We start from the raw sequence: 26,244 nt of genomic DNA on the forward strand, positions 1-26,244 counted from the left end.
TGCTACCTTTCTATAGCCAAACCATTCTTAAAAAATCTGTGTTTTTACTGGGTTCGTACTGTGTTAAATCCGGACAGATAATCCCTGCTCTCTTGAACTCACAGGATTATTGTAGGAATTAAATCATCTGTGTGAAATCGTTTTTGAATTGCGAAACTGCCCTTGACTATGTAAGATACTTGTATTGGGGATGCCCAAACATAGTGGAAGCAAATTGTTAGCACGCTGGTGTCTTTCTGGAAACAAGTAGTTTATTTTGGATTTTGTATGAGATAATTGTTTGCATGGCTGTATTTTCTCTATCAGCGACAGAGGATGATGGAGAATGGGAGTTTTTACTAAATCATTGGTTGAAAGTTATTCAAAGGTGATGATAGAAGATTTCAACGCAGGACTGTTGACCTTCGGGAAACTAATTACTTGTTTTTCTTATCTTTTGCTGCTTCATTTGAAATTAAGTAAATTTGCCCCGGTGTGGAAATGTTGAAACTCTGAAAATGTTTTGAATGGGAAGTTGCCAAATTTCTTCTGGTTAAAACTACTTTTCCGGTGGTATTCTAGATGGTTAACATTCACCGATGTTTAAGGTGAAGACGATTATACATCCGGAGTTTTATTAATCTGTGATTTTTTTTGTGTTTGTAAATGTAAATAAGACTGTATTTTTAAATGTTAATATAAATGTCAGTCATTACCGACCTGCATTAGATGAATGGAATATCCTGATGGTCTTTAACTGTGGTTTTGGCCGGCTCCTCACTTCGGCGTGTGTATGCCTCTTCAAAGTTTAGCCACCGTTTATGGAACTCCTATAAACACCACTCTGTTGCTTGTAGAGGGGCAGAAGGTGACCAAATATGCTAAGCGCATCTGAGAGATGTTGGGGAAGATTTTTAGAGAAAATAATATTTGAACTGGGCTACATCGGTGATTTTTCAAGTAGAATAGTAGGAATACATTCTAAGCAGAGGAAAATTTTTGCAAGAGTATGGTGGGGCGGGGGGCATATGAAAGAACATGACTTTTTAGGAAATAATAAAAATGTCAATATGTCTTCATGCAGACTATAAAAGGGAGGGATGGAAGATCAAACTAAGGTAGGTTGTTAGCAGTTGGGAAGAGTCTTCTATGCTGAACTCTAAGGGGTTTGGACTTCACCCCGTAGGAAGTTCTTTGGGCAGTGGAGGTTTTAAGTAGGGGTGCGACCTAATCTCATTTTCTGTTAAGAAAACGGGCAACACGGTGGAGGATAGAATCTAGGAGGGAGAGACTAGAGGCTGGGACACCGGTTAAGAGGCTTTTGTAATAGTGTGCAGTGAGTCAACTCTTGTTTGTCTCGGGGAACGTTCATACAAAATCAGCTGACCACATTTTTGCAGTATAAGGTGTTTAAAACGTGCACTGAAACATTTTCCAGGATTGAAAGAGGAATTTGAGGTACCAGGCACACGTCAGTTACATTAGGAGTTAAGTAGGTTTTATAGGATTTTTACTACCATCTATATATAACATTGTCTCAATGAGGAAATGCAGTCTAATTTCCAAACAGCTAACTTTCAGTAAACTTTTTTTTTTTGTTTGTTTTTAAACTGACAAAGGTAACTGTGTCATTGTAAAAAATAACAAGGGGAATCAGGTATGAAACCTCTTCTGATTTTCTAAGGTAGTAATTATGAGGAACAGATTTAGAATTTTTTTTTAAACAAAGACTGGCATTCTAAAGAAAATGACTTTGAAAGCTTACTCATGGTGAGTCACTGTAAAATGATTTGTGTAGTAAGAACTTAGATCCATACTAATCTCGTTTTCAGATGCCAGCAAAATATTTAAATTTGATATGTTTGTGTTTGTGCTGATAGGAGAATGTAGCCTTTTACATTTAAGGATGATTTGGTTTTCAACCTTTAAGTAAAAAAGAAAGCATATATAATTAAAATATGTACAAACCTAGTTCCTGGTTTCCAAGACAGTTTTCAAAAAGCACTTGTAGCTTTAACTTACCAAATTTATATTTGCTCTTTGTAAAAAATCCAGGTTTATAATAGAATTTATTATGGAATCCCCCGAAAGATGCAAGCTCTAAGTAACTGGAAGCTTTTTCTTGGGAATATCCGCAAGCTCAAACATATGACATAGCCTCATATTTCTTTTTCCTTTTTGATATGTAACATATACTGGAGGCTTGGAGTCATGCCATCCTTTTGAGTCAGCGCTATGGAACTGCCTCGTAAATGAATGCAGTCCTTTTGGTATCTCAGTAGCTAATCCCTCACAGTCTTTTTTTTTTTTTTTTTTTTTTGAGGTGGAGTCTCGCTGTGTCGCTCAGGCTGGAGTGCAGTGGTGCGATCTCGGCCCACTGCAATCTTCACCTCCGGAGTTCAAGCAATTCTCCTGCCTCAGCCTTATGCCTGACTAGTTTTTTGTATTTTTAGTAGAGATAGAGTTTCACGGTGTTAGCCAGGATGGTCTCGACCTCCTGACCTCGTGATCCGCCCACCTCAGCCTCCCAAAGCGCTGGGACTAGAGGCATGAGCCACTGCACCCCGGCCTCTCTCACAGTCTTTGAATGGGTCTAATGTGAACCCAACTAAAGTTGGGTAGCACAGTGTTGTTTGTATATTGAGAGATTATTGTAGTTTATTTTCTATTTCACGTTGTTATTTTAATCAGATTATTTTCCCTAAGTGGTCATATGTGGGACGCTGCTTGAGTCACATCTTTTTTTTTTTTCTTTCTGAGAGACAGGGTCTTGCTCTGTTGCCCAGGCTGGAGTGCAGTGGAACAGTCATAGATCACTGTAACCTCGAATTCCTGGGCTGAAGCAATCCTCCTGCCTAAGCCTCCTGAGTAGCTGGGACTGCAGGGGTGCGTCACCATGCTTGGCTAATTAAAAACTTTTTGTGTGTGGAGAGGCAGTCTTGCTCTGTTGCCTAGGCTAGTCTCGAACTCCTGGGCTCAAGCGTTCCTCCTGCATCAGCCTCCCAAAGTGCTGGGATTACAGGTGTGAACCACCATGCCTGGCCTTAAATCACATCTTTTAAGAGTGAGCTAGGGAACCTTAGAAATTAACTTGGTCCGTTTTAAAATATGCGGTTCTGTTTGTATTTATTTATGTTTATGGTATTGTAAGTATTGGGTTACTAAACCTTATTGGAAGAAAATAAAATGATATCACCCCCAAACATGTTATATTGTAGGGCAGAACTCAAAGGGAATGAGACATTCCCTTTGATGAGTTGTTCTTTTAATGAGATTTTTCATGATTTAAGTCATTTTAGGATGATTTTAACGTCTTCCCTCTAGTAGTGTAGAATCTTCATATGAGTAGACCCCAGGAGAGCCTGATTCTGATCAGTCTTATTGAAAGGCTGAGAATCCTGTTGTGAAGATATCTTGGGCCTAACCTCCCATCCCAGCCACTTAAGAGAAGTGATTAAGCAGTCTGTAAATAGCAATACAATGAAATATGATTTTGCTATCAAAATGACACATGTGTAGGCTATGTAGATTTGTAGAAAAGTTGATACGAAAGATGTTAATCATAAAAAGTAAGATTCACTTTAAGTCATATGTGATAATTACAACTATCAGAACTATGTTTGTTTAGCTATAACCATCAGAAGAGGTTATTTATTCAACACATATTTTATTGAGTACGTACTGTACCAGTGCAGGAAATACATGATGAATAAGATACCGTCCTTGGTCTCAAAGAACTTAAATTCTTTGCTGGAGGAAGGAACTTAAATTGTCTAGGGCATTAAATCTTAGAAATGGGTGGTGTTTTTCCCAAAGGGACGCTTAAACAAACAACAGAAGCCATTTCTTTTTAAATGTAAAGATGGGTAAATATTTAAGGAAAGTGTAACACTAAAAAAAGTAAGAGTGTAGACATAGCAGTAGAAATTATAATTAAGTATATTTGAAGGTAGTTTTTTTTTTTTTGAGATGGAGTCTCGCACTGTCGCCCAGACTGGAGTGCAATGGCTCGATCTCAGCTCACTGCAACCTCTGCCTCCCGGGGTCAAGCGATCCTTCTGCCTCAGCCTCCTGAGTAGCTGGGATTACAGGCGTGTGCGCCACCACACCTGGCTAATTTTTGTATTTTTAGTAGAGACAGGGTTTCACCATGTTGGCAAGGCTGGTCTTGAACTCCTGACCTTGTGATCCACCCGCCTTGGCCTCCCAAAGTGCTGGGATTACAGGCGTGAGCCACCACGCCCAGCCCAAAGGTAGTTATTAATATATGGTATGTATTTATCTGGAATTGACCTGGTGAATACTAGAATGATTAAAAAAAAAAAGGCAAAAACTGCAATTACTTTTGCACCAACCTATTATATGGCTCGAAATAATAGTGCTTTGTAGATCTAATTGAAACAATTTCTGTACAAGAAATACTTTGGAAACAAGTTATCTTATTTATCCTGAATGTGGAGGCCAGGTTTATTTTTATTTTCTACAGTGGAAGTACTTAAAAGTGGCTGTTTGTTTATGTAGTAGGCAGGAAAAAAATGAGAGAAGCCCATGGTTTGGAGTTCAGATTTGTTTGCTTTGCAATTAGGTAGAATTCTTTTTTTTTTTTTTTTTTTTTGGGACAGAGTCTCACTCTGTTGCCCAGACTGGGGTGCAGTGGCACAATCTGGGGTCACTGCAACCTCCACCTCCCAGGTTCAAGCGATTCTTCTGCCTCAGCCTCCCAAGTAGCTGGGACTACAGGCACGCACCACCATGCCTGGCTAATTTTTGTATTTTTTTTTTAGTAAAGATGGGGTTTCACCATATTGGCCAGTCTGGTCTGGAACTCCTGACCTCATGATCCGCCCGCATCGGCCTCCCAAATTGCTGGGATTATAGGCTTGAGCCACCGTGCCCGGCCACAATTAGGTAGAATTCTTTTAACTTACTTCCCTGTACTACAATTACTGTTATGAAAAGCGTGCTCAGACTTCCTCTAAAACACACTATAGTGTATAGAAAGATCGATGGAGTTAGAGAAAGAATGAAGTGCAACTAACACCTTTTCCTTTCTTTAAGATTAGACATGTTAAGTTTCATGTTTCAGTGGTTCATGTTTTCTCTTCAGGCCATTTTCTTTTTTTCTTTTTTTTTAGACAGAGTCTCCCTCCGTTGCCCAGGCTGGAGTGCAGTGGTGCAGTCTCAGCTCACTGCAACCTCCCCCTCCTGGGCTAAAGTGGTTCTCAGCTCACTGCAACCTCCCTGTCCTGGGCTCAGGTGGTCTCGTGCCTCAGCCTTCCAAGTAGCTGGGACAACAGGAGAGTGCCACCAGGCCTGGCTAATTTTGCATATTTTGTAGAGGCAGGGTTTCACCATGTTGGCCAGGCTGGTCTCAAACTCTTGATAAAATAAATGATTAATTGTGGCATTTTGGTTTTCAAAATGAGAATTGTGTTTAAAATGCAAAAGAAGGAAAGAAAGTTATATGTAATCTTCCTATATTTAGCTTTTATTTTATTTCGTTGGCAGTCTGGGTAAAAAAATTCATAGAAGACAGAAGACTTGGTTTCTAGTCTTGGCCTGAAACTTTTAGCTGTCACAACTGGGGGATGCTATTGGCATCTAGTGGGTGGAGGCCAGGGATGCTGCAAAACATTCCACAGTACACAGGACAGCCCCCTTACAGGTTGAAGGTTTATACAAATAATGTTAAAGCTCTTTTTTTATATTAAAGTGGAAAAATGTTATTTTGGTTCCCATGAGAAACTGCTACTATTTGAAATTAAAAAAAAAAAAAAACAACTAAAGGGAATTTGGGGAAAATCTATGCAGGATATGAACAGGAAAAAAGAAAAAAACCTGACCTAGAGATAAGAAAGGAATTTTGGGAAAAAAACACGGGAAGGAGGATTTTCATACAATTAGTATATATTATTTTGATGGCATTCCCCCAGTATGTGCATTTGTTATGATGTTTTGGAACTTTTTATGGCATGGCTTTAATTCAGAAAGTGGTTGCTTGGATTTTAGAAGCAAGATGTCAATATCAGAATAACAGCTCTTACACACAGAAATTATTTCAGGGTGCTATAATTTTGAAAGCCTTTTAAAAATAAATGATTAGTTATGGCATTTTGCTTTTCAGATGAGAATTGTGTTTAAAATGGAAAAGAAGGAAAGAAAGTTACGTATAATCTTCCTATATTTAGCTTTTATTTTACTTCATTGGCAGTCTCGGTAAAAGATTCATAGAAGACAGAAGACTTGGTTTCTAGTTTTGGCCTGAAACTATAAGTAAAGTAAACTAACTTTGCCTGTAAAGTAACTGAACCTGTTTCAAAATGAAAGCTCTTTAAATACCTGCCTGCCCATAAGAACTACAGATGCTTTATTTTTGGAGGCATTTCTTTTTCTCTGTTATGTTTGCTTCTGAGTTGTAATGAAAAAACTTCAGTTTGGTTCTATATTGTTTAGCTTCTAGTGTAACAGTTGTCTGTGTCTATCAGCATATGTATTCTTTCTTTTTTTTTTTTTTTTTTTTGGCAGGGTCTCTCTCTGTTGATGAGGCTGGAGTGCAGTTGCATGATCATGGCTCACTGCAGCCTTGATCTCCCAGGCTCAGGTGGTCCTTCCACTTTAGCCTCCTGAGTAGCTGGGACCACAGGCATGTGCCACCATGCCCCACTAATTTTTAAATTTTTTTGAAGAGACAGGGTCTTGCTCTGTTGCTCGGGCTGGTCTTGAGCTCCTGGGCTCAAGTGATCCTCCTGCCTTGGCCTCCCAAAGTGCTGGGATTACAGGGTTGAGCCACCATGCCTGGCCAGCATATATAATCTTGTCTGTAATGATTTACTTAAAGAGAAATTTTTTTTTTAAAAGTGAAAGCATGTTTATTAAGAAAGTAAAGGAATAAAAGAATGGCTACTCCACAAGCAGAACAGTGGCATGGGCTGCTCAGCTGAGTATACTGATAGTTGCTTCTTGATTATATGCCAAACAAGGGGTGGATTATTCATGAGTTTTCTGGGAAAGGGGCAAGGATTTTTAGACCATATAAGGTAACTTCTGGGCATTGCCATGGCATTTGTAAACTGTCATGGTGCTGGTAGGAGTGTCTTTTAGCATGCTAATGTATTATAATTAGCATATAATGAGCAGTAAGGACGACCAGAGGTCACTTTCCTCGCAGTCTTGGTTTTGGTGGGTTTTAGCTGGCTTCTATACTGCAAACTGTTTTATCAGCAGTCTCTATGACTTGTATCTTGTACTGACCTCCTATCTCATTCTGTGACTAAGAATGCCTAACCTTCTGGGATTGCAGCCCAGTAGGTCTCAGCCTTATTTTACCCAGCCTCTATTCAAGTTGGAGTCAGTCTGGTTTGAGTGCCGCTGACATATTTTCCCTCATCCTTTTACATGGAAACCTTAATCCTAAGCATTGTAGAGGGACAAAGATCTATCTTCTGTGGCTTCTTCAGGCTGAATAGGGGCAATCATATTCCTGCCTAACTATAGGATATCTTGTATCCAGGGTAGAGAGGAGCTCAGTCACACAACGTCAGTATGCTGAGGGCCATTCACAACTCTTGAGTTCTGTTGAGTTCACCACACAAAAGGTGATATCTAGAAGATTAATAAGATTAATAAGAAGTGTTCAATTTAAGAAAACATTCAGTAAGCTTATCCGGCATTCCTACACAAAGATTATAATAGCAATATATTTCATGACAGTAAAGCAAATAAGTAAAATTATTCCAAGTAAACTAAATAGAAATATGTTCCATGAACTGGGCAATTGTTGGAACCAAGCTGATATAGGGTCATTAACTGATTCCAATATATGCCCAGAATTAGAATACTGATCCAGATGTTAACATTAGCCATCCCTCTTGTTTCTTCTGAGCTGCAGTTAGAGATCACTGATTGGTTCACTGAAATAAGCAGAGTCAGTCCAATTTGCAGGGAAAAACTCAAAAACAACTGATGAGACTAGACTTTAATGTCAGGTGTACCATAGTTCTTGAAACATAGTTTTTCTCTTTCCTGTCCCCCATTTTCATTAAAAACAAATCGCGATAGGACTGATAGGATATGATGGGTAGCAAAATAAGCTTTAGTCTTATTATACTTGGCCTGATTGTTTGAAATAAGTGCAGTAAGAATAATTATTTGCCACATAGGCACTTTTTAATTGGCTTTGATGGAACTTTGTTCCATAAGGAATCTCACCTGAGATGTTTTTTAAAGCAGAGCTCAGCCATGGGTTTGCACAGTTAATTACAGGTATGAGTTGGGTAAATTCCTCTCCTCTTGAGGTCCCAAGATATCTTGACACACCTGGGACTGTAGATAGTGACATTCTTTATTTACAACAGATCAGGAACCTCGTACAGGGACTGTGTAGACAAGGTACGTGGCCAGTTTTCTCAAGGGGCTTTTATCGGTTCTATAAATCAAGTTTGATTCCTTAAAGGAAAGCACAACATTCCAGTCAAAACTTGGTAAAATAACCAGTTTCTCCAGTTGTGACCTGTGCAAAAGAAAACAGATTCTTACAGAAATATAAGGGATTGATGGGTAAAGAGTTTAAAAGCTGTTTATACATGCATTACATTGGATATGTTATAATTTATGGTTTCTTGTTTGCAGCTGTTTGTATCTTTTTAATCGCAAACCAGACAAAGTTATAAACATTTTATATACAATGTTATCTTGGAAAAAATTAGATGTAAATAATTCATCTTAATCTATATTTGAGAAATCTGAGGGGTATTAGGAAACTCATGAGTGAATGAACTATAGATTGGATCAAAGGAGGAGAGTATGAGAGTAGGGAGACCAGGTAAAAAGGTATCATAGTCATCTAGAGGTGAGGTTAGTAAGGGTTAAGCCATTGGTAATAATGCTGGAAGAAAAAGCGGTTGTGTTGGACTTATCGAGAGACTATGTATTGGACTCCCAAATGGTGTGTCTTCCTAAGAGATTAGTGTTGGCAATTTTGATTATACTCAATTTCGATTCAAGTGATGACTTTAGAACCCAAGCCCTGCTTAAGACATCATGATTCCATGCTGATAGACTGAACAGAATTGGAAATGGGAGTAAGTCTACATAACTTTCAGAGCTCTTAACTGTTAAGAAATTTTGCATAAAATTTGTGTTTTTGTGATGGATTAATGGCTATAATTTGAGAGCGTGGCTACATTGTTGAGTATATATTTGTTAGAGTTAACCCATCAGATATTAAAAGTACCTTTTCCCTCTTACAGTCCTTGTCCATTTAATAAGTGTCTTAGTCTGTGTTGCTATGAAGGAGTACCTGAGACTGGGTAATTTATAAAGAAAAGAGGTTTATTTGATTCACTGCAGGCTGTACAGGAAGCATGGCACAGGCATCTGCTTCTGGTGAGGGCTTTAGGCTGCTTCCATTCGTGGCAGAAGGGGAAGGGGAGCTGGCGGGTACAGAGGTCACAAGGCGAGAGAGGAAACAAGAGAGATGGGGGAGAGAGGCTCTTTTTAACAACCAGCTCTTGAGGGAACTAATAGAACAAGAACTCTTTCTCCTACCCTGGCCCCTCAGGGATGGCATTACTCTGTTCATGAGGGATCCACTTCCATGACCCCAACACCTGTTACTACACCCCACCTCCCAACACTAGCACACTGGGGGTTAAATTTCAGTGTGAGATTTGGAGAAGTCAAACATACAAACTATAGCAGTAAGTATTTAGTAGTATCATCTGAGAGGATGTTATTCATGCTGGGTGAGGGGGAGGAATGGGAGATGAGTGAAGGGTGCTAGACTCTAGGATGCCTTTCCCCCATTTCCCCACCAAACCATTTCTTTTCTTTCTTCTTGTGTTTATACCTTAAGATTTCTTTTGAGAAAAAGGGGTTAGGGTTTATAGCTAAAAATGTTTGAAATGATTGCTATGTATATTTATAAGGTTTGGATAAAGACTGATATTCTTCTTTAAGAAAATACATTTTCCTCCCTCATACTTACCTAATGCATTGCTATTTTCATGTATTAATACAACTTTATATAAAAGTACTTTTATTATATGCATATTGTAATATGGGAATGTAATATGGGAATGTCAGGTGATTTTTCTGTGATTTGAACATTTTGATTTTTCATTATATTGTGTTCCCACGTAGTTTTTCAGTTTCACTTATTATATTTGTTTTTGCCTTTTCTGTAGGCTTTCAACAGACCTCACATCTTTCTTCTTATGAAATTATAACTCCTTGGAGATTAACTAGAGAAAGAAGAGAAGCCCCTAGGCCCTATTCAAAACAAGTAAGTTATAATTGTTGAGAAATAATATGTGGTTAATTTTTTTCTTTTCTGTTTTAGCACAAAGGTGTTATTTGTAGCAGTGATCAGTTCAGTGAGTTATTACTTGGCTGTTACTTAGCATAGCACCATATGGTACTGATGTCCACTGGATGTTATGCTAGTAAAAGCAACATATTGAGCCTTAATATCCTTTTTTTTATGAGATGGAGTCTTGCTCTGTCACCCAGGCTGGAGCGTGCAGTGGTGTGATCTCGGCTCACTGCAACCTCCGCCTTCTGGGTTCAAGTGATTGTCCTGCCTCAGCCTTCTGAGTAGCTGGGACTACAGGCATGTGCCACCATATCTGGCTAATTTTTTGGTATTTTTTAGTAGAGACAGGGTTTCACCACATTGGCCACGCTGATCTCAAAGTCCTGACCTCAGGTCATTCACCTGCCTTGGCCTTGCAAAGTGCTGGGATTACAGGTGTGAGCCACCATGCCCAGCCAGTATCTTTTCTTTTTTAAAGACAATATGATCAACTCGAAACATAACAGAATAGAATAGTTAAACAGAATTCTATCACTAGGGTAGGCTGCTGATTATATACATTTTAACTGACAGGCAATGGTCACAGTGATTTTATTATAATAAGAATTATAATTCTTATTGTAATTATATAACCTCACTCAGTTTGTGATAGCTAGAACACTTTATACTATATCTTCACTGACGGTGGAGAGTGATAATGTGTTAAATGCATATATTTTATATTAGGGAATATTTACTAAAATACAAGTTTTATTTTCATATTGGAAGAAACCTACTGTGCTGTAAATGGGGTAACCAGTGCACAAAAATTATTTTTTCTACTATTCTTTTGTAAAGTTTGTTCAGAAGTAATCTATTTGGACTTTTATAAGTCCTTCAACTTTATAGAAGTATAATTAAATTTTATTATAATTTAACAATGGCAGGTAATAACGCATAGAATTTAGCTCATTATGAATTGTATTAATATCTGAATTGCTGATACACTCAGAAATGTAAGGCAGCGTGCCTGTTTTTTAGGGAGTGGGCATTGTAAAAAGAACACTGGAGTTGAGGATCAGGAACTTTTAGTTTTGGTCCTCCCTGTGGGTACCACCACCTACTAGTTGGGTTGGTCACTCAACTCCATTTACATCTCTCCAACTGAGGAGTAAATGACTCTAGGATCTCCTGTGTAGATGAATTTATACATTTTACTTGTTTTTGGTTTGAACTGGACAGCCTACCGTTTGATTATGTTTTGTCTTAGGATAGAGTTAATCAGTTAATCCCTGTTTGGGTGCGATCTTGGCTCACTGCAGTCTCCGCCTCCTGGGTTCAAGTGATTCTCATGCCTCTGCCTCCTGAGTAGCTGGGACTACAGGCATGTGCCACCATACCCAGCTAATTTTGTATCTTTAGTAGAGATGGGGTTTTGCCATGTTGGCCAGGCTGGTCTCGAACTCCTGGCTTCAAGTGATCCAACTGCCTCAGCCTCCCAGAGTGCTGGGATTACAGGCATGAGCCACCTGTTTTCCTCCTTTTCTTCAGCCTAGGGACTGTGTTTTCTACTTTTTTGTGTCTCTGATAGTATCTTCATTTAGTACTTCCCTCATTAATACTTGGGATCATCATAGATAACTGTCATTTTTATGCTTTGGTTAATATTTGGAGAAGTGATATGGTCAGTGCATATTGAACTGGATTTTGCTCATTCAACAGTGAATAATTAACTCATTAAAAAGTATTTATTGAGTTACTATTGTATGCTAGGCACCATTTAGGTATTGGGAATATGGCAGTGAACAAAACAGACAAAAATTTATGCCCTTGCATGAATGCAGTCTTGTATTCTATCGAGCTTGCATTCTAGTGAGGGGGGAGAGAGAGAGAGAGAGAGAGAGAGAGAGAGAGACAGAGAGAGAGACAAAAACAAAAACAACAACAACAACAACAACAAAAAACCCCCCCAAACCAAAAATGTATATTACTTCAGATGGTGATAAGTGCTATGGAGAAAATTAAAGCAAGAAGGGGGATAGGGAGGCTGGAAATGGTGAGTTGCTGGGGAGAGGATTGCATTTTTCAGTAGGATGGCCAGGGAAAGCCTTACGAGAAGGTAGCCCTTTAGTAAAGACTAGAAGGAGGGGGGTGAACAATCCAGGCAGATACTTGGGGGAGGAGTAAACTATCACAAAACAATCTTCAGTCTCTCAGATTTCTTTTTAGTAGAAATAGCAGTGATGTTTTTATATCATGTGATTGTCTAAGAGCAGAATGAGTAGAAAGGCACATGACAAAGCTGTGGCAATAGAAAGAGCTTGGTGGTTTTGATGGTCCGCTGGAGATTGAGGTAGATGATGAAGGGTTCTTGGATTCCCATGCAGGATGTAGAGGTAGATGACGGGATCCATAGGTTGGTCTAGCGCTTAGAAGTCAGAGGCAGATGTGCCGTGGTGAAGGGGATGATGCTGTTTCTTGACAAAAGGTTAACTGAGTCTGGAAACGGAAGGGAATATTAAGTAGACACTTCTGATAATGTTAGTTGTCGAGTCCCTCCATGACTTTCTTTTTTATTAAAGAGTTAAGGCAAAGTCACATCTCTTAGTTCCAGAGATCACGTTAAGCGCTTGTGGCTAATGACATGGTGAGTTGCTGGGGAAGTTGTTTCAGAGTTGCCTGAGGTAGAGAAGATGATCCCATGAATTGGAGGATGTGTATATATAAGTTACTTTAATTCCTTGACTCTAAGATACCATCAATTGTGAGACACATCATATTGTTTTATGTACCACTAATAAAGACACAGAAGTGGCCCAGCAGGGTGGCTTATGCCTGTAATCCCAGCATTTTGGGAGGCTGGGTGGATCACCTCAGGTCAGGAGTTCAAGACCAGCCTTACCAATGTGGTGAAACCCCGTCTCTACTAAAAATGCAAAAATTAGCCGGGTGTGGTGGTGGACGCCTGTAATCCCAGTTACTCGGGAGGCTGAGACAGGAGAATTGCCTGAACCCAAGAGGCAGAGGTTGCAGTGAGCCTAGGTTGTGCCACTGCATTCCAGACTGGGTGACAGAGTGAGACTCCGTCTCACAAAAAAAAAAAAAAAAAAAAAAGACAGAGGTGCTGCTAGTTAGACTAGACTGCTTTGCCTTTGTATGATGCATCCTCGTTTCAGGGACGTTAATGTGAGGGAAAAAAGCATGTTTTAGAATTGATGAAATGAGGTAAGCCCTGTAATTCATACCATAAAAGGAGTTGAATTTCTTTTTAACTTTATATAACTAGAACTAGGGATAATTTCTTGAAACCAAGAGTTTCATTTCATTTAGACAAAAGCAGTAACTATCTTGTACTGTAGGTAATACATCGATGGACTTGAGAAGATAATCCCTGCAGTTATAGCTGAATTAGAAATGAATTTAAGAAGAGTTAGATAGACATGAGGTTATTTTCCATGATCAGTTATGAAAGGAAGGAAGGGATGATCAGAGTATATTTTTTATTATTTAAGAATAGACACAAAGTTCTTCTATTAAATAGTTCAGCCAGTACCAAATTATTTTAATTCAGGATGGAATTTCCTGCATCTTATAAATGAGATGTTGTTGAAAAGTAATTTTTAAGATGATGTTTTATTCTTCTTTTCTCCTTCTGTGCATTTAGGTATCTTATGTTATTCAGGCTGAAGGAAAAGAGCATATTATTCACTTGGAAAGGAACAAGTAAGACATTTAATTTATTTTGGCTTTTCAGTAATATTTTTCCAATAGTATACTGGTTTTCTTTCTAGTTTGATATGGTTTAGTGGATCCTGAACCCTGAGATTAAACAGATTTAGCTCTTCATATTGGTGCTGCACAGTGGCAGCTGTGACTTCTAAACAGGAAAGAAGGCAGAGACCGGAGCCAGGTACCTCCAGTTTATTCTTTTCAAATGCATCACTAAGGGAGCAAAGGCTACACATATGTGGGGGAGTTGGGGAGAAGGGGAGCCTGCAGTGACTGAATAGGGTCCAATTACTGGAAAGACTAAGGTTCCACAGGCTACTTCTATGCCTACTCATATAGACTTTAATAAAGGTAAAGGATATAATGCATCAGGACAAAGAAAGTGCAGGCAGTCATCAAGGCACGACCCCCAGAGTCCTTTCTCGGTTGCACAGATGTGCTTTGCCTCCAGATTATGAACCGCTGAGATATGTGTGAGGCATCATATTTTCTGGGGAGCCCAGGCACAAGTTTACTGAAGGTATCTTTCCTACCTTGCTGATCATGTAGCTAAAGTCAGGCTGTGTACCTAACTAAATTGGATAAAAACCTTCCATTTATTCATCTCTAGTCAATATAGACAGGCTGTCAACCATTGTGGAAGACAGTGTGGTGATTCCTCAAGGATCTAGAACTAGAAATACCGTTTGACCCAGCCATCCCATTACTGGGTATATACCCAACGGATTATAAATCATGCTGCTATAAAGACACATGCACATGTATGTTTATTGCGGCACTATTCACAATAGCAAAGACTTGGAACCAACCCAAATGTCCAACAATGATAGACTGGATTAAGAAAATGTGGCACATACACACCATGGAATACTATGCAGCCATAAAAAAGGATGAGTTCATGTCCTTTGTAGGAACATGGATGAAGCTGGAAACCATCATTCTCAGCAAACTATTGCAAGGACAAAAAACCTATGTTCTCACTCATAGGTGGGAATTGAACAATGAGAACACTTGGACACAGGAAGGGGAACATCGCACACCAGGACCTGTCGTGGGGTTGGGGGAGTGGGGAGGGATAGCGTTAGGAGATATACCTAATGTAAATGACAAGTTAATGGGTGCAGCACACCAACTTGGCACATGTATACATATGTAACAAACCTGCACGTTGTGCACATGTACCCTAGAATTTAAAGAATAATAAAAAAATATATATATAAACAGGCTGGTCCTGGGTGCCTCCAGGGGAGTTTTGAACTTGAAATGGCATATTTATGAATCACTAGTTAGCACATTGCATCTCTGACTTGTCCATAAGGCCTGGAAATAAGCCTACAGCTGCTCCAGTCCTGCTGCAAGAGAACCTGATCCTCATAAACATGCTTGATGCCACTGAACCTCCTTAACATGGAGTGAAGCTTTGAAAATCAGGAATAATTGTTTCTTTCAACAATTGAGACAGAAATTTGCCTCCATATACTTAGGAGGTTAATTCTTCTTATTTATATAGAACTTTAAGAAAAGAGTGTAAAAAGCCATTTATTTTTCTAATGTAAATATGATATACTGTCAATAACCCAGTTTTTACTTTTCCTGTGAGCCATATCTGAAAAATAATGTTGAAAGACAACATTATTTATGTTGTCTTAAGTTTTTTGCAACTAGCATTTTAAGACCATTAAAAAATGTGTACCTTAATATCAAATATTATTATGAATAAGTAATGTACACTATTTCAGAGTTGTCTGTTTATGAGCTTTTTTTTTTTTTTCCTTTTTTTTTTTTTAAGGGACAAGGTCTTACTCTGTTATCCAGGGTGGAGTGCAGAGGCATGATCATAACTCATTGCAGCCTTGAACTCCTGGGCTTAAGCAATCCTCCCACCTTAGCTTCCTGAGTAGCTGGGACTATATATGTGTGCCACTATGCCCAGCTAATTTTTTATTTTTTGTAGTGACAGGGTCTCACCATGTTGCTTAGGCTGGTCTCAAACTCCTGGCCTCAAGTGATCCTCCTACCTCAGCCTTCCAAAATGTTGGGGTTACAGGTGTGAGCCACTGCACCCAGCTGTTTATGAGCTTTTAATTTTACAGTAGCACATTTTAAAATAATAATTTATCTGGTGAAAGTTCTTATTTACTCCTGCTTGTCTCCTCTAGGAATAATGCCTTATGAATCGTGTCCTTAGTTGTAGATAGATAACATATATTTAAATGGTGTTTTATTTCTCTTCCAGAGACCTTTTGCCTGAAGATTTTGTAGTTTATACTTACAACAAGGAAGGGACTTTAATCACTGACCATCCCAATATACAGGTAATGTATTTTTCTCTTGATCCCATAGCAAATTTTAAAATAATTATAATTTAAAAATGAGTTCTATATAGGCACTCAGGACTGTTACATTGCACAGCCCCACAGGGTACCTTTAACATTATAACATATGGGTTATCTTGGGGAAAGTGGGTGCATTTCTATAGACTAAGCTGTACCTTACAGCTCTCCAGGTACTCAGTAGTTAAGGTTTTTTTTTTTAAAGACTAGGAAAATAAATCTTCTATTTAATGGTAATCCTTACTGATGAAGGAGAAAATTTGATATGTTTTGAAAATAGGAGTTTCTGATTTTTTTGTTGAAAGTTAATATCTCTAAAAGTGCACTTATTAAAACATTTAATTTGTCAGTAATAGTAAAGAAAAACACTCATTTGATGTTATGTGTTCTAATGTTCTAAATTTTTTCTGAAAATAATTCTTTCCTAAAAGAGGTGTGGTCCTCTCTGCATCAGAGAACAGAGTACTCCTGGGGACAGAGCTGGCCAGAATACCCAAAATAATTGGCAGATGTCAAATTTGGCTTTCTGTGTTTATTACTAGAGCATAAACATTTCTAGTTTTGTTTGAGTGTTTTACAGTCCTTTTTGGCAGTTACGTATTATACATTTTTTTCTTTTGCAATGGTTTTCATGAGAAATCTTTATTCCCATTACTTGTGTATGTTTTATTTTTCTTCTGAACTTTGTAATACTTTGCTAGGTTGAATTGTTTCTGTTGGTTGCGCACTTTTGCAGCATTCTTCAAATACATAGGAGGCAAAAAAATCTTTATTTTAGATTAATTATTAGTACTTACAAAAACCAAGGAAATGCTGACTTAGGCCTATCCTCTTCTGGTCCACTATCTGATTTCTTTATCTTAGTGTGTTGTTGGTCCATTGTTTAATAGAAAATTAGTAGAGGAGTTTGAATTTACCTTACAACATAAACCAGATAGAAAATAACCCATCCATCCGTCATGCATCCCATGATTACGAAGGCAGAAGGCCAAACACCACATAATTTGTGTCACTTGACAAAAGCAGTAGTGTTAAAAGGCATTTTTTTCCTTATAGAGGTTTCTTGGCATACTTTCTTCAGACATACACTGTTGGGGCTTGAGTTTTGACTCATTATTTGCTGATGAAGCTACTTTAATCTGTTTGTGCCTTGGTATCTTCGCTTTAAAATGTAACAATAGTTACCACTTTATGGATATACTGGGAAACTTAACTGAATTAATACAAGATGCTTAGAACAGTCTGACAATTTTTAACTCAACGAATATTTTTATTTGTTGCTATTTTTGACAGTGTATGTTCTTAAAACTGCTAAAAATCGATTTAATTATATAGAAACTTATGTAAGTATTATCTTATATAATACTTAAGTATCACAAGTATGATAGAGTTATGCTTTTCTGGGTGTTTGAAAAATGTTAACTAAGACAGATGGAGTCTCACTTATTTCTTGGTTATTTAATATTGTTCAGGTAGATGAAAGTGTGATTGTAGGTTTGAAATGCAAATTAAAACTTTGATACTCTGATTTTTTTAACATCGCCAGACCGTCATGTATTATAATGACATATACTTTTGTCCATAAAATGAAAGTAAGTTTCACTGAAAAATTTACATACTTTCCCCTGGGGATTCTATTGCTTAAGATTAAAGTTTATAAAGTATCATCATTGTCTTCCACAGGGTCATTTTACACAAACACAGTTTTAGTGAGATGTCAACTGGGTGCTGTTGGTTGTTGGATTGACTGTGATTTAAAATGTTAAAGATGACATAATGCATCTTATTCTGCTTCTAGGCTGAAAGGTCACTGAGGCAGAGCTGTTTGTACCTTGTATCCCCTGGAATTCTGCCTAAACATTTGTGTACTCATAGGGTGGTAGGAGATAGTCCGCAGATGGTCTAAAGAATGCCATGTGATACTGTGAGATGCCAATAATATAAATAAAACTTTGTTATTATTAAACTTGACTGGCCTCAGGTAATTTTGTTAGCTCTGCAATTTCTGTGATGATTTTCAGCAGTGTAGCAATATTTGAAGATAATACAGTATTTTTCATTTAGAATCATTGTCATTATCGGGGCTATGTGGAGGGAGTTCATAATTCATCCATTGCTCTTAGCGACTGTTTTGGACTCAGGTAAGCAATTTCCTTTATCTTCTTTTTTTTTCTTTCCCCTATGTCTTACCCTCTTTCCTATTTCTGTCTCCAAATTAAATCATTTTGGGCACTTAGCAAAATTGGAATTTACTTTGATGTTACTGAACATTTTTACATCTGTGTTTCAGATATCCTTGGCATGTTTATTTAAGAAAGTATTACAGTTGATGAGTTTTAATATGTAAAGAGGAAATTTTTTTTGAGACCACTAAATCATTTTTGCTATTTAAAATAAAATATACTTTAAATTTCTGTAGCACTTTATATTTATAAAATTTTCACTTGTATTATTTAAGACTTGTATTTAAGTCTCATTATGACTGTGAATAAGAGCTCATTATCTCTGTATTTAGGTGAGCAAACTGAAGTTCAGATAAATTATATTACAATTCAAATTAAGTTATTATAGTATTAACATTACATTCCTTGAGGTCATGGCAGCATGGCACTGTGCTGGTTGGTTGACTGCATGATTGCTTGAACTAAAACATATTAGTTCTATATAAGATGAATATGATTATCTTCACTTAGGTGCTAACACTTATTTAGTAGTTACTGTGTGCCAGGCAATATGTTCCGTGTGTTTTATGCTTATTAAGTAATTTTGTTTTCAGAACAATCCTGTGCAGAGTGCAAACCAAGGCAGAGGTTAAATACCTCGCAGAGAGTCCTGCAGCTAGTAGAAGACATTTGGAATTCAAACTCTTGTCCTCTGGTCCGGATGCCACATTGTTAGCCACTATTTTGTAGTGCCTTCCATTTCCTGTAGATCACTCAGGGAGGTTAAGTGACTTACAGGCAGTGATGCTGATAAGTAGATATTTGAGCTTTCAATTTAGGTCCGTCCCAGCCCTATCTGTCTGATTCTAAAGCCTCTGTTTTTTTCTCTATATAATGCTATGCCTACTTACACATTTAAGAAGTGGGACTTGAACTTAGGTTTTCTGATTCCTTGTGTATTTTCTTTTTTTTTAAATTTGTATATGTGTAATGCAACATTCAGAGGATTGCTGCATTTAGAGAATGCGAGTTATGGGATTGAACCCCTGCAGAACAGCTCTCATTTTGAGCACATCATTTATCGAATGGATGATGTCCACAAAGAGCCTCTGAAATGTGGGGTTTCCAACAAGGATATAGAGAAAGAAACTGCAAAGGATGAAGAGGAAGAGCCTCCCAGCATGACTCAGCTACTTCGAGTAAGGAAATAACATAATTCTTCATGGCTCAGACTACCATTTTAGAAAAATCATGTATTTATTCATGAAATCAATACTATGAGTAGTGTTTTTTATTCTTTTCTTAATTTTGCCAGATATATGCCAGACATTGTGATAGGTACTAGGGGATGAAAAGATAAGCAATATACAGTTCCTGCTACCAAGTTGAGTACAGTTTAGATTCTGTGGGTTTTGGAAACTAGGACTTAAATCTGCAACAGTGTTCACTGTGGCCTTGACCTCTTGAGCTCAAGCAGTCCTCCTGCCTTAGCATCCCAGTAGCTACTGCTACAGGTCTGTGCCACCCATCGTGCCTGGCTAATTTAAAAAAACTTTTTGTAGAGATGAGGTCTCATTACATTACCCAGGCTGGTCTTGAACCCCTGGCATCAAGCAGTCCTCCCGCCTCAGCTTCCCGAAGTGCTGGGATTACAGGCATAAGCCACTGCGCCCAGTGCAATAGAGTTTTTATTTAGGTACCTCTTAGACAACTCAAATGGTGATTCTTGAACCCTAGATTGGAAAAAGAGAGAGATATGGCTTTAGGAACTTAATGACTTCAGATGTGTTTCAAGGACACTCTGCTAATGACTTTAAGTGATGATAAACTATGTTTGAGTTCCTCTTTGGAGACTGCTATAGCACTTCATGATTTACTCTTGACATGGGTGTCTCTTAGACTGAAATGGTTCTAGGACTAGATCAACTTCAGCTGCAGGGATTGTACCTTTCTACATATGAGATTATGTTGCTGCCTTGAAAGAGGCATATTTTTAATTAACTTATACTAGTTTATGGCATTATTTTTATTGCCTCTGCTGCTATCCACTCTTTTGACTTGGACTATTCTTTTTAACTTTAAACATTGGAAAACATTAAAATTTTTGCTTATTCTACTTCACATGAATTTCTGTAAAATGACAAAACTAGTCATTTTTTAAAATGGCAACCTTATTCTAACTTGTGCTCTGGGATATTAGTGGATATGTTTTCTTTATCTCTCAGCATAGTAATGGGGTTATTCATTAAAATATGTGTGTGTTTGCATGTGTGTGTGTGTGTGTGTGTGTGTGTAGTTTTGATTTTAGAAAATTGGTAATTCTGCTTTGTAAACTTAAACCCATTTTATCTGTAACTAGCATTTTTCTCATATTAGTGCAGATAGCAGATAACACTTCAAAAACACTTTTTTCCCCTCAGACATAGTTTATCATCATTTAAAGTCATTAGCAGAACTGGACAAAGTTTTCATCACTAAGAAGCAGATAACACTTCAAAAAACATATTTTTCACTTTCTTGATGTAGGATATGTTAAGTAAAATAATTTTATGATGTTCTTAGGAGACATGAAATAAGTGATGAGAGATTAGGATGTGATCATAGCCTTATAACTTCCTTTTGCCTTTATGATGTTTGTGTTTTTGACAGAGAAGAAGAGCTGTCTTGCCACAGACCCGGTATGTGGAGCTGTTCATTGTCGTAGACAAGGAAAGGGTAAGATTGGTGACAATTTTTCTTCTTTTCCATGAAAAGGATATGAGAAGTGAGCATTTAATGAAGGAAATATAAACTACAATTTGTTTGTATTGATTTTACTTAAATAATGATTTCAAAACTAAAATGGTTTTTTTCCCTTAAACTTTATACCACCAGAATACCAACAGAAGCTAAATGTAGCAAATGTGACTGCCTTTAACTTTATCTTTTATTAATGATTTTCTTTTCTTGTTCTTGCTGATGACTTGCTTATGCTGAATTTTTTGAGTGAATCTGTACTGCCTATCAGGCTCTTGAGAACTTTTCAGATTACTTTAATGGGCTGCGGCTCTAAAGTTTTGGCTTTGTTGGCTAATAAAATTGCTTTGCTTTCTAGAATTTGAGATAACCTATACTGCACTTTAAGAGAAAACCTCCAGGTCCTTTTAAGGAAAACCTTCAGGTCCTGGCATGCTTTAGAAGGGAATAGTATTAATTTCCGTGTACAGGATCACATGAGGGCATTTTCCTTATTTATACTTAAGAAACTGAACTAAGTGCTTTGCTTTAACTAAGAGAAGTAATGTGTCCCTATTTTGGCATTTACAGGATTATCAGTTTTAGAGATAATGGCTGTATAATTTATTTTCATGTTGCTTTTTTTGTTGATATATAATACTTCACATATTTAGGGGGTACAGGTGAGTATTTGTTAGAACAGCTGTGTAATTTAAAATAGAGAGTATTTTTAGTGTTTGTTTGACTTTTACTTCCAACTTTGTTGTCAGTGTGAAAAAGTTATTTGTGGAAACTTACTATGATTGGCAGTTCCTTTCTTGTAAGCTGTAGAGACAGTTTTGAGGTTTTTTTGGTTTTAAAAAAATTTCTTGTTGTATGTAGGTTGGAAAATAACAAGCCACCCCAAATAACTAATTTGGAGAAAGTATTAAGAGATAGACTTGGATTTGTACATTATAGGTTTATTGCCCTCAAGTGGCAGAAGGAAAAGCACATGGAATATGAACAAGTGTGAATTCTGCCCCAAACAGTGGGCAAAAAGCTTCTGTAGAAGAATGTTTTGGACAAGTCACAAAAGTCAAGATTCAAAATGTTTTCCTTGGCTGGGCGCAGTGGCTCACGCCTGTAATCCCAGCACTTTGGGAGGCCGAGGCAGGCGGATCACGAGATCAGGAGATCGATACCATCCTGGCTAACACGGTGAAACCCCATCTCTCCTAAAAATACAAAAAATTAGCCGGGCGTGGTGGCGGGTGCCTGTGGTCCCAGAACCCGGGAGGCGGAGCTTGCAGTGAGCTGAGATGGCGCCACTGCACTGCAGCCTGGGTGACAGAGGGAGACTCCATCTCAAAAAAACAAAACAAAACAAAACAAAACACACACAAAATGTTTTTCTTCATTGCTGTCTCCAGATGTATTTGTTATATACAGATAGAAAATGGTTAAAAAAAGTTTAATTTCAATCAAGCCCTGTGAAATATATTAAATTAATTTTTTTTCTTGTTTAGGAGAATCATGATTAGATCCCTAACTGATAAAATCTGATATATTCTGATATTAATGCTTTTAGCATAGAGCAAAATCATAAATCCTTTTAAAATTTTTCTTCTGCTAAATTGGTTATATAAAATAATGTTAAAAATAGACATTTCAGTTTCGCCAGGTGTCAAGGAAAATTAGTCATATTTATTTGGCTTAAGATGGTTAAACTTTTATATATTTTCATCTACATATGATTTTTTAACAAGTGATTATTGGTTAATCTCTCATGTTTAATTCAGCCTAGCATTTAGAAATGGTTTATTGGTGCTGATCTGTAACCAATCTGGCTGTTTCTGTACCTCAGTTCTATTTTCTGTATGTCACTTCTTTTTTCTGTCCATAAATCTTTTTCCACTACGTGACTGCACAGAGTCTCTCTGAACCTGTTCTGGTTTGGAAGCCACACAATTCTTGAATCAGTCATTCTTTGCTCAACTAAGTTCTGTTAAATTAAAAAAAAAAAAAAAGGTTTATTGGTTACATCATTAGCCTAAGAGGTGAAAGGGTCAGGAAGTTCTTTAGATTGTCTTTTATTCTTTTATATATGCATTTTGATTGCTTAAAACTCTACCTTTGTGAAATGCTTGAAAATATTTTTGCATTAAAATAAATAAAAGGAACATTAAGAAGATAATTCGTTTTAAAGTTCTACTAATTTGGATAAAATGAAGTCTTCAGTGCTCTTTCATTATTATTCACTTTACCCTTTTTTACCTGTTTTTCTTTATTCCTGTCACTACAATGTAACCTTTAAATTTCTTAATTTGAAATGTTGATAAATGTCTAAATGCCTCAATTTCTTGTTCAGAGGAAATATTTGGATTCTTCATGGTAACAGACACATTTTTATTTTTATTTTTTTTTGAGATGGAGTTTCTCTCTTTCGCCCAGGCTGGAGTGAAATGGCGGGATCTTGGCTCACTGCAACTTCCGCCCCCACGGGTTCAAGCGATTCTCCTGCCTCATCCTCCTGAGTAGCTGGGATTATAGGCACCCGCCACCACGCCTGGCTAATTTTTGTATTTTTAGTAGAGAGAAGGTTTCGCCATGTTGGCTAGGCTGGTCTCGAACTCCTGACCTCAGGCGATCTACCCGCTTGGGCCTCCCAAAATGCTAGAATTACAGGCATGAGGTACTGCACCCGGCCTTACATTTCTATTCTTAAACTACTTTGGTGATAATGATTCTCCTTCTTTGCTTTTCCAGTATGACATGATGGGAAGAAATCAGACTGCTGTGAGAGAAGAGATGATTCTCCTGGCAAACTACTTGGATAGTGTAAGTTGTATTTTCTATCAACCAGGATGATTCTGTCCTATTCTTTCAGTCCCAGAACAGAACTTAAAAATGTCTCATTTTGTGTTCTGATTTTCATAGGGCCTCAATGACTCAGTCTTTCAGAGGTCTGCTTTCTGGTTTGTTTTCTAACTCTTTTTAATGTTTAGAGGAAAGTACCAGTGTAGAAAGACTGAGAAGAGCAAGAGATTTCATATTAGCATCTACTTTATCTTCAGAGTTGCTAGGCTTAGGTGCTTTGGCATTTATGGAAAGATCTTTGAATTTTTGTCGAATGCATCTTATTTTGAATAAGGCTGCCTTCTACCCTGAAAACATGATATGACAATATTTGTGTGTGTGTGTGTGAGAGAGAGAGAGAGAGAGAGTGTTTGGTGTGAGATTGTGTGTGTGTGTGTGTGTGTGAGAGAGAGAGAGAGAGAGTTTGGTTTGAGATTTTGGAGTTCATCTGGTGGGAGTTACTAAAGAATTAGATATATGTTCTTATAAGATAATTTTATCTACAAAGCTGATATGAACATTAAACGTGAGGATGACGATGATGATAGCATTCACTTGAGTACTTACAGTGTGCTAGACACTGAGCTAAGTGCTTTACATTTATTAACCCATTTACTCCTCACAGTACCCCTATGAAATTATGAGTTCCACAGTCCTTTATCTGAAACCTCTGATGTACCTGTGATTAAAATTTTAGATAAGTTTAGAAAAACAGTGTGATTAACTCTGTATTATATAACACCTTCGACAGGATCTTGGGGTAGCACCTTGTAATCAGACTCATTGATATTTCTGCAGTGAAATATAGGAATATTTACATTAAATGGGTTAAATGTGGACTGTGAATGGGCTTGCATTATATCAGGGCAAATTTTGGAACCAGTTTTACCAAAAACTTAATTTCCAGAGTTTGTCAGATTTTAGAATAGAAGATAATAAGGATTTTGAATCTCTGTTACTATTATTTTATGGGTAAGGAAACTGAGACTTATTGAGAGGTTAAAGTCTCATTGTATTTTTTTTTATGAGATGAGTCTTGCTCTGTTGCCCAGGCTGGAGTCCAGTGGCGCAATCTCGGCTCACTGCAGACTCTGCCTCCCAGGTTCAAGTGATTCTCCTGCCTCAGCCTCCCAAGTAGCTGGGATTATAGGTGTACACCACCACGCCCAGCTAATTTTTGTATTTTAGTAGAGACGGGATTTCACCATATTGGCCAGGTTGGTCTCCACCTCCTGATCTTGGGTGATCCACCCGCCTCGGCCTCCCAAAGTGTTAAGATTACAGGCGTGAGCCACTGCGCCCCACCCAAAGTCTCATTGTATTAAAGGAAAGATTGTTTTTTTTAGGCAGGGGAGTTTCAATTTAAGTAGCCGTGTTAACTTCATGTGGTTAAAAGATTTTTCTCACATTCTTTACTATATTTTATATACTTTTATTTCTTTCTTCCCAGATGTATATTATGTTAAATATTCGAATTGTGCTAGTTGGACTGGAGATTTGGACCAATGGAAACCTGATCAACATAGTTGGGGGTGCTGGTGATGTGCTGGGGAACTTCGTGCAGTGGCGGGAAAAATTTCTTATCACACGTCGGAGACATGACAGTGCACAGCTAGTTCTGTAAGTATTTTTTTTTTAAGTACTATTAATGAAATGATCAAAATAATAATTTTTGCTTATTTTCTTGTATTAGAATTATATTCTCTTGAGGTTTTGGGGTATTCATTTAAATGAGGAAAACTTAGCTTGATGTGGCATTATCGTGAGACCTCTTCTGTCTTGGATTCCTGTCACCTTTCTCCCATATCCTCCTTTTTTCTTGGGTTTACTTCCTCATTTGGGTATAGTGTGTTTTCTACTAGTTTTTTTGTGAATGGATATATGGAAAGAAAACATTTTGACCTCCTGTATGTCTGAAAATATGGTTTCCCAGTTTCGGAACAGAATTTAAAAATTATCTCAATTTGAGTTCTGATTACTCTAGGGCCTAAGTAACTCAGTATTTCCTAGGCATGCTTTGAGTTTCTTTTGCCTTTTTTTTTTTTTTTGAGACAGTCTCACTCTGTTGCCCAGACCAGAGTGCAGTGGCACGATCTTGGCTCACTGCAGCCTCTGCCTCCCAGGTCGAAGCAATTCTCCTGCCTCAGCCTCCTGACTAGCTGGGATTACAGGCACCTGCCCCAACACCTGGCTAATT

At 37.7% G+C, this 26,244-nt stretch overlaps 1 protein-coding gene and 1 non-coding gene across 2 annotated transcripts in view; one reads left to right on the forward strand and one right to left on the reverse strand.

The window, feature by feature from the left end:
• ADAM9 (ADAM metallopeptidase domain 9) overlaps nt 1–26,244 on the forward strand; it is a 108,027-nt gene that overhangs the window by 971 nt on the left and 80,812 nt on the right. The window contains exons 2-9 of the mRNA XM_054497740.2: nt 10,164–10,261; nt 13,935–13,993; nt 16,236–16,314; nt 18,397–18,473; nt 19,498–19,693; nt 21,144–21,209; nt 23,958–24,029; nt 25,498–25,667. Of these exons, the coding sequence (XP_054353715.2) occupies nt 10,164–10,261; nt 13,935–13,993; nt 16,236–16,314; nt 18,397–18,473; nt 19,498–19,693; nt 21,144–21,209; nt 23,958–24,029; nt 25,498–25,667 (817 nt within the window). The remainder of the gene's footprint in view (nt 1–10,163; nt 10,262–13,934; nt 13,994–16,235; nt 16,315–18,396; nt 18,474–19,497; nt 19,694–21,143; nt 21,210–23,957; nt 24,030–25,497; nt 25,668–26,244) is intronic.
• On the reverse strand, nt 20,906–20,974 carry LOC129043304 (small nucleolar RNA SNORD38). The gene has a single exon (XR_008504396.1). It is a non-coding gene; the product is annotated as a small nucleolar RNA SNORD38 (small nucleolar RNA).

Source organism: Pongo pygmaeus, chromosome 7, assembly GCF_028885625.2.
Source record: "Pongo pygmaeus isolate AG05252 chromosome 7, NHGRI_mPonPyg2-v2.0_pri, whole genome shotgun sequence".
NCBI lineage: Eukaryota > Metazoa > Chordata > Mammalia > Primates > Hominidae > Pongo > Pongo pygmaeus.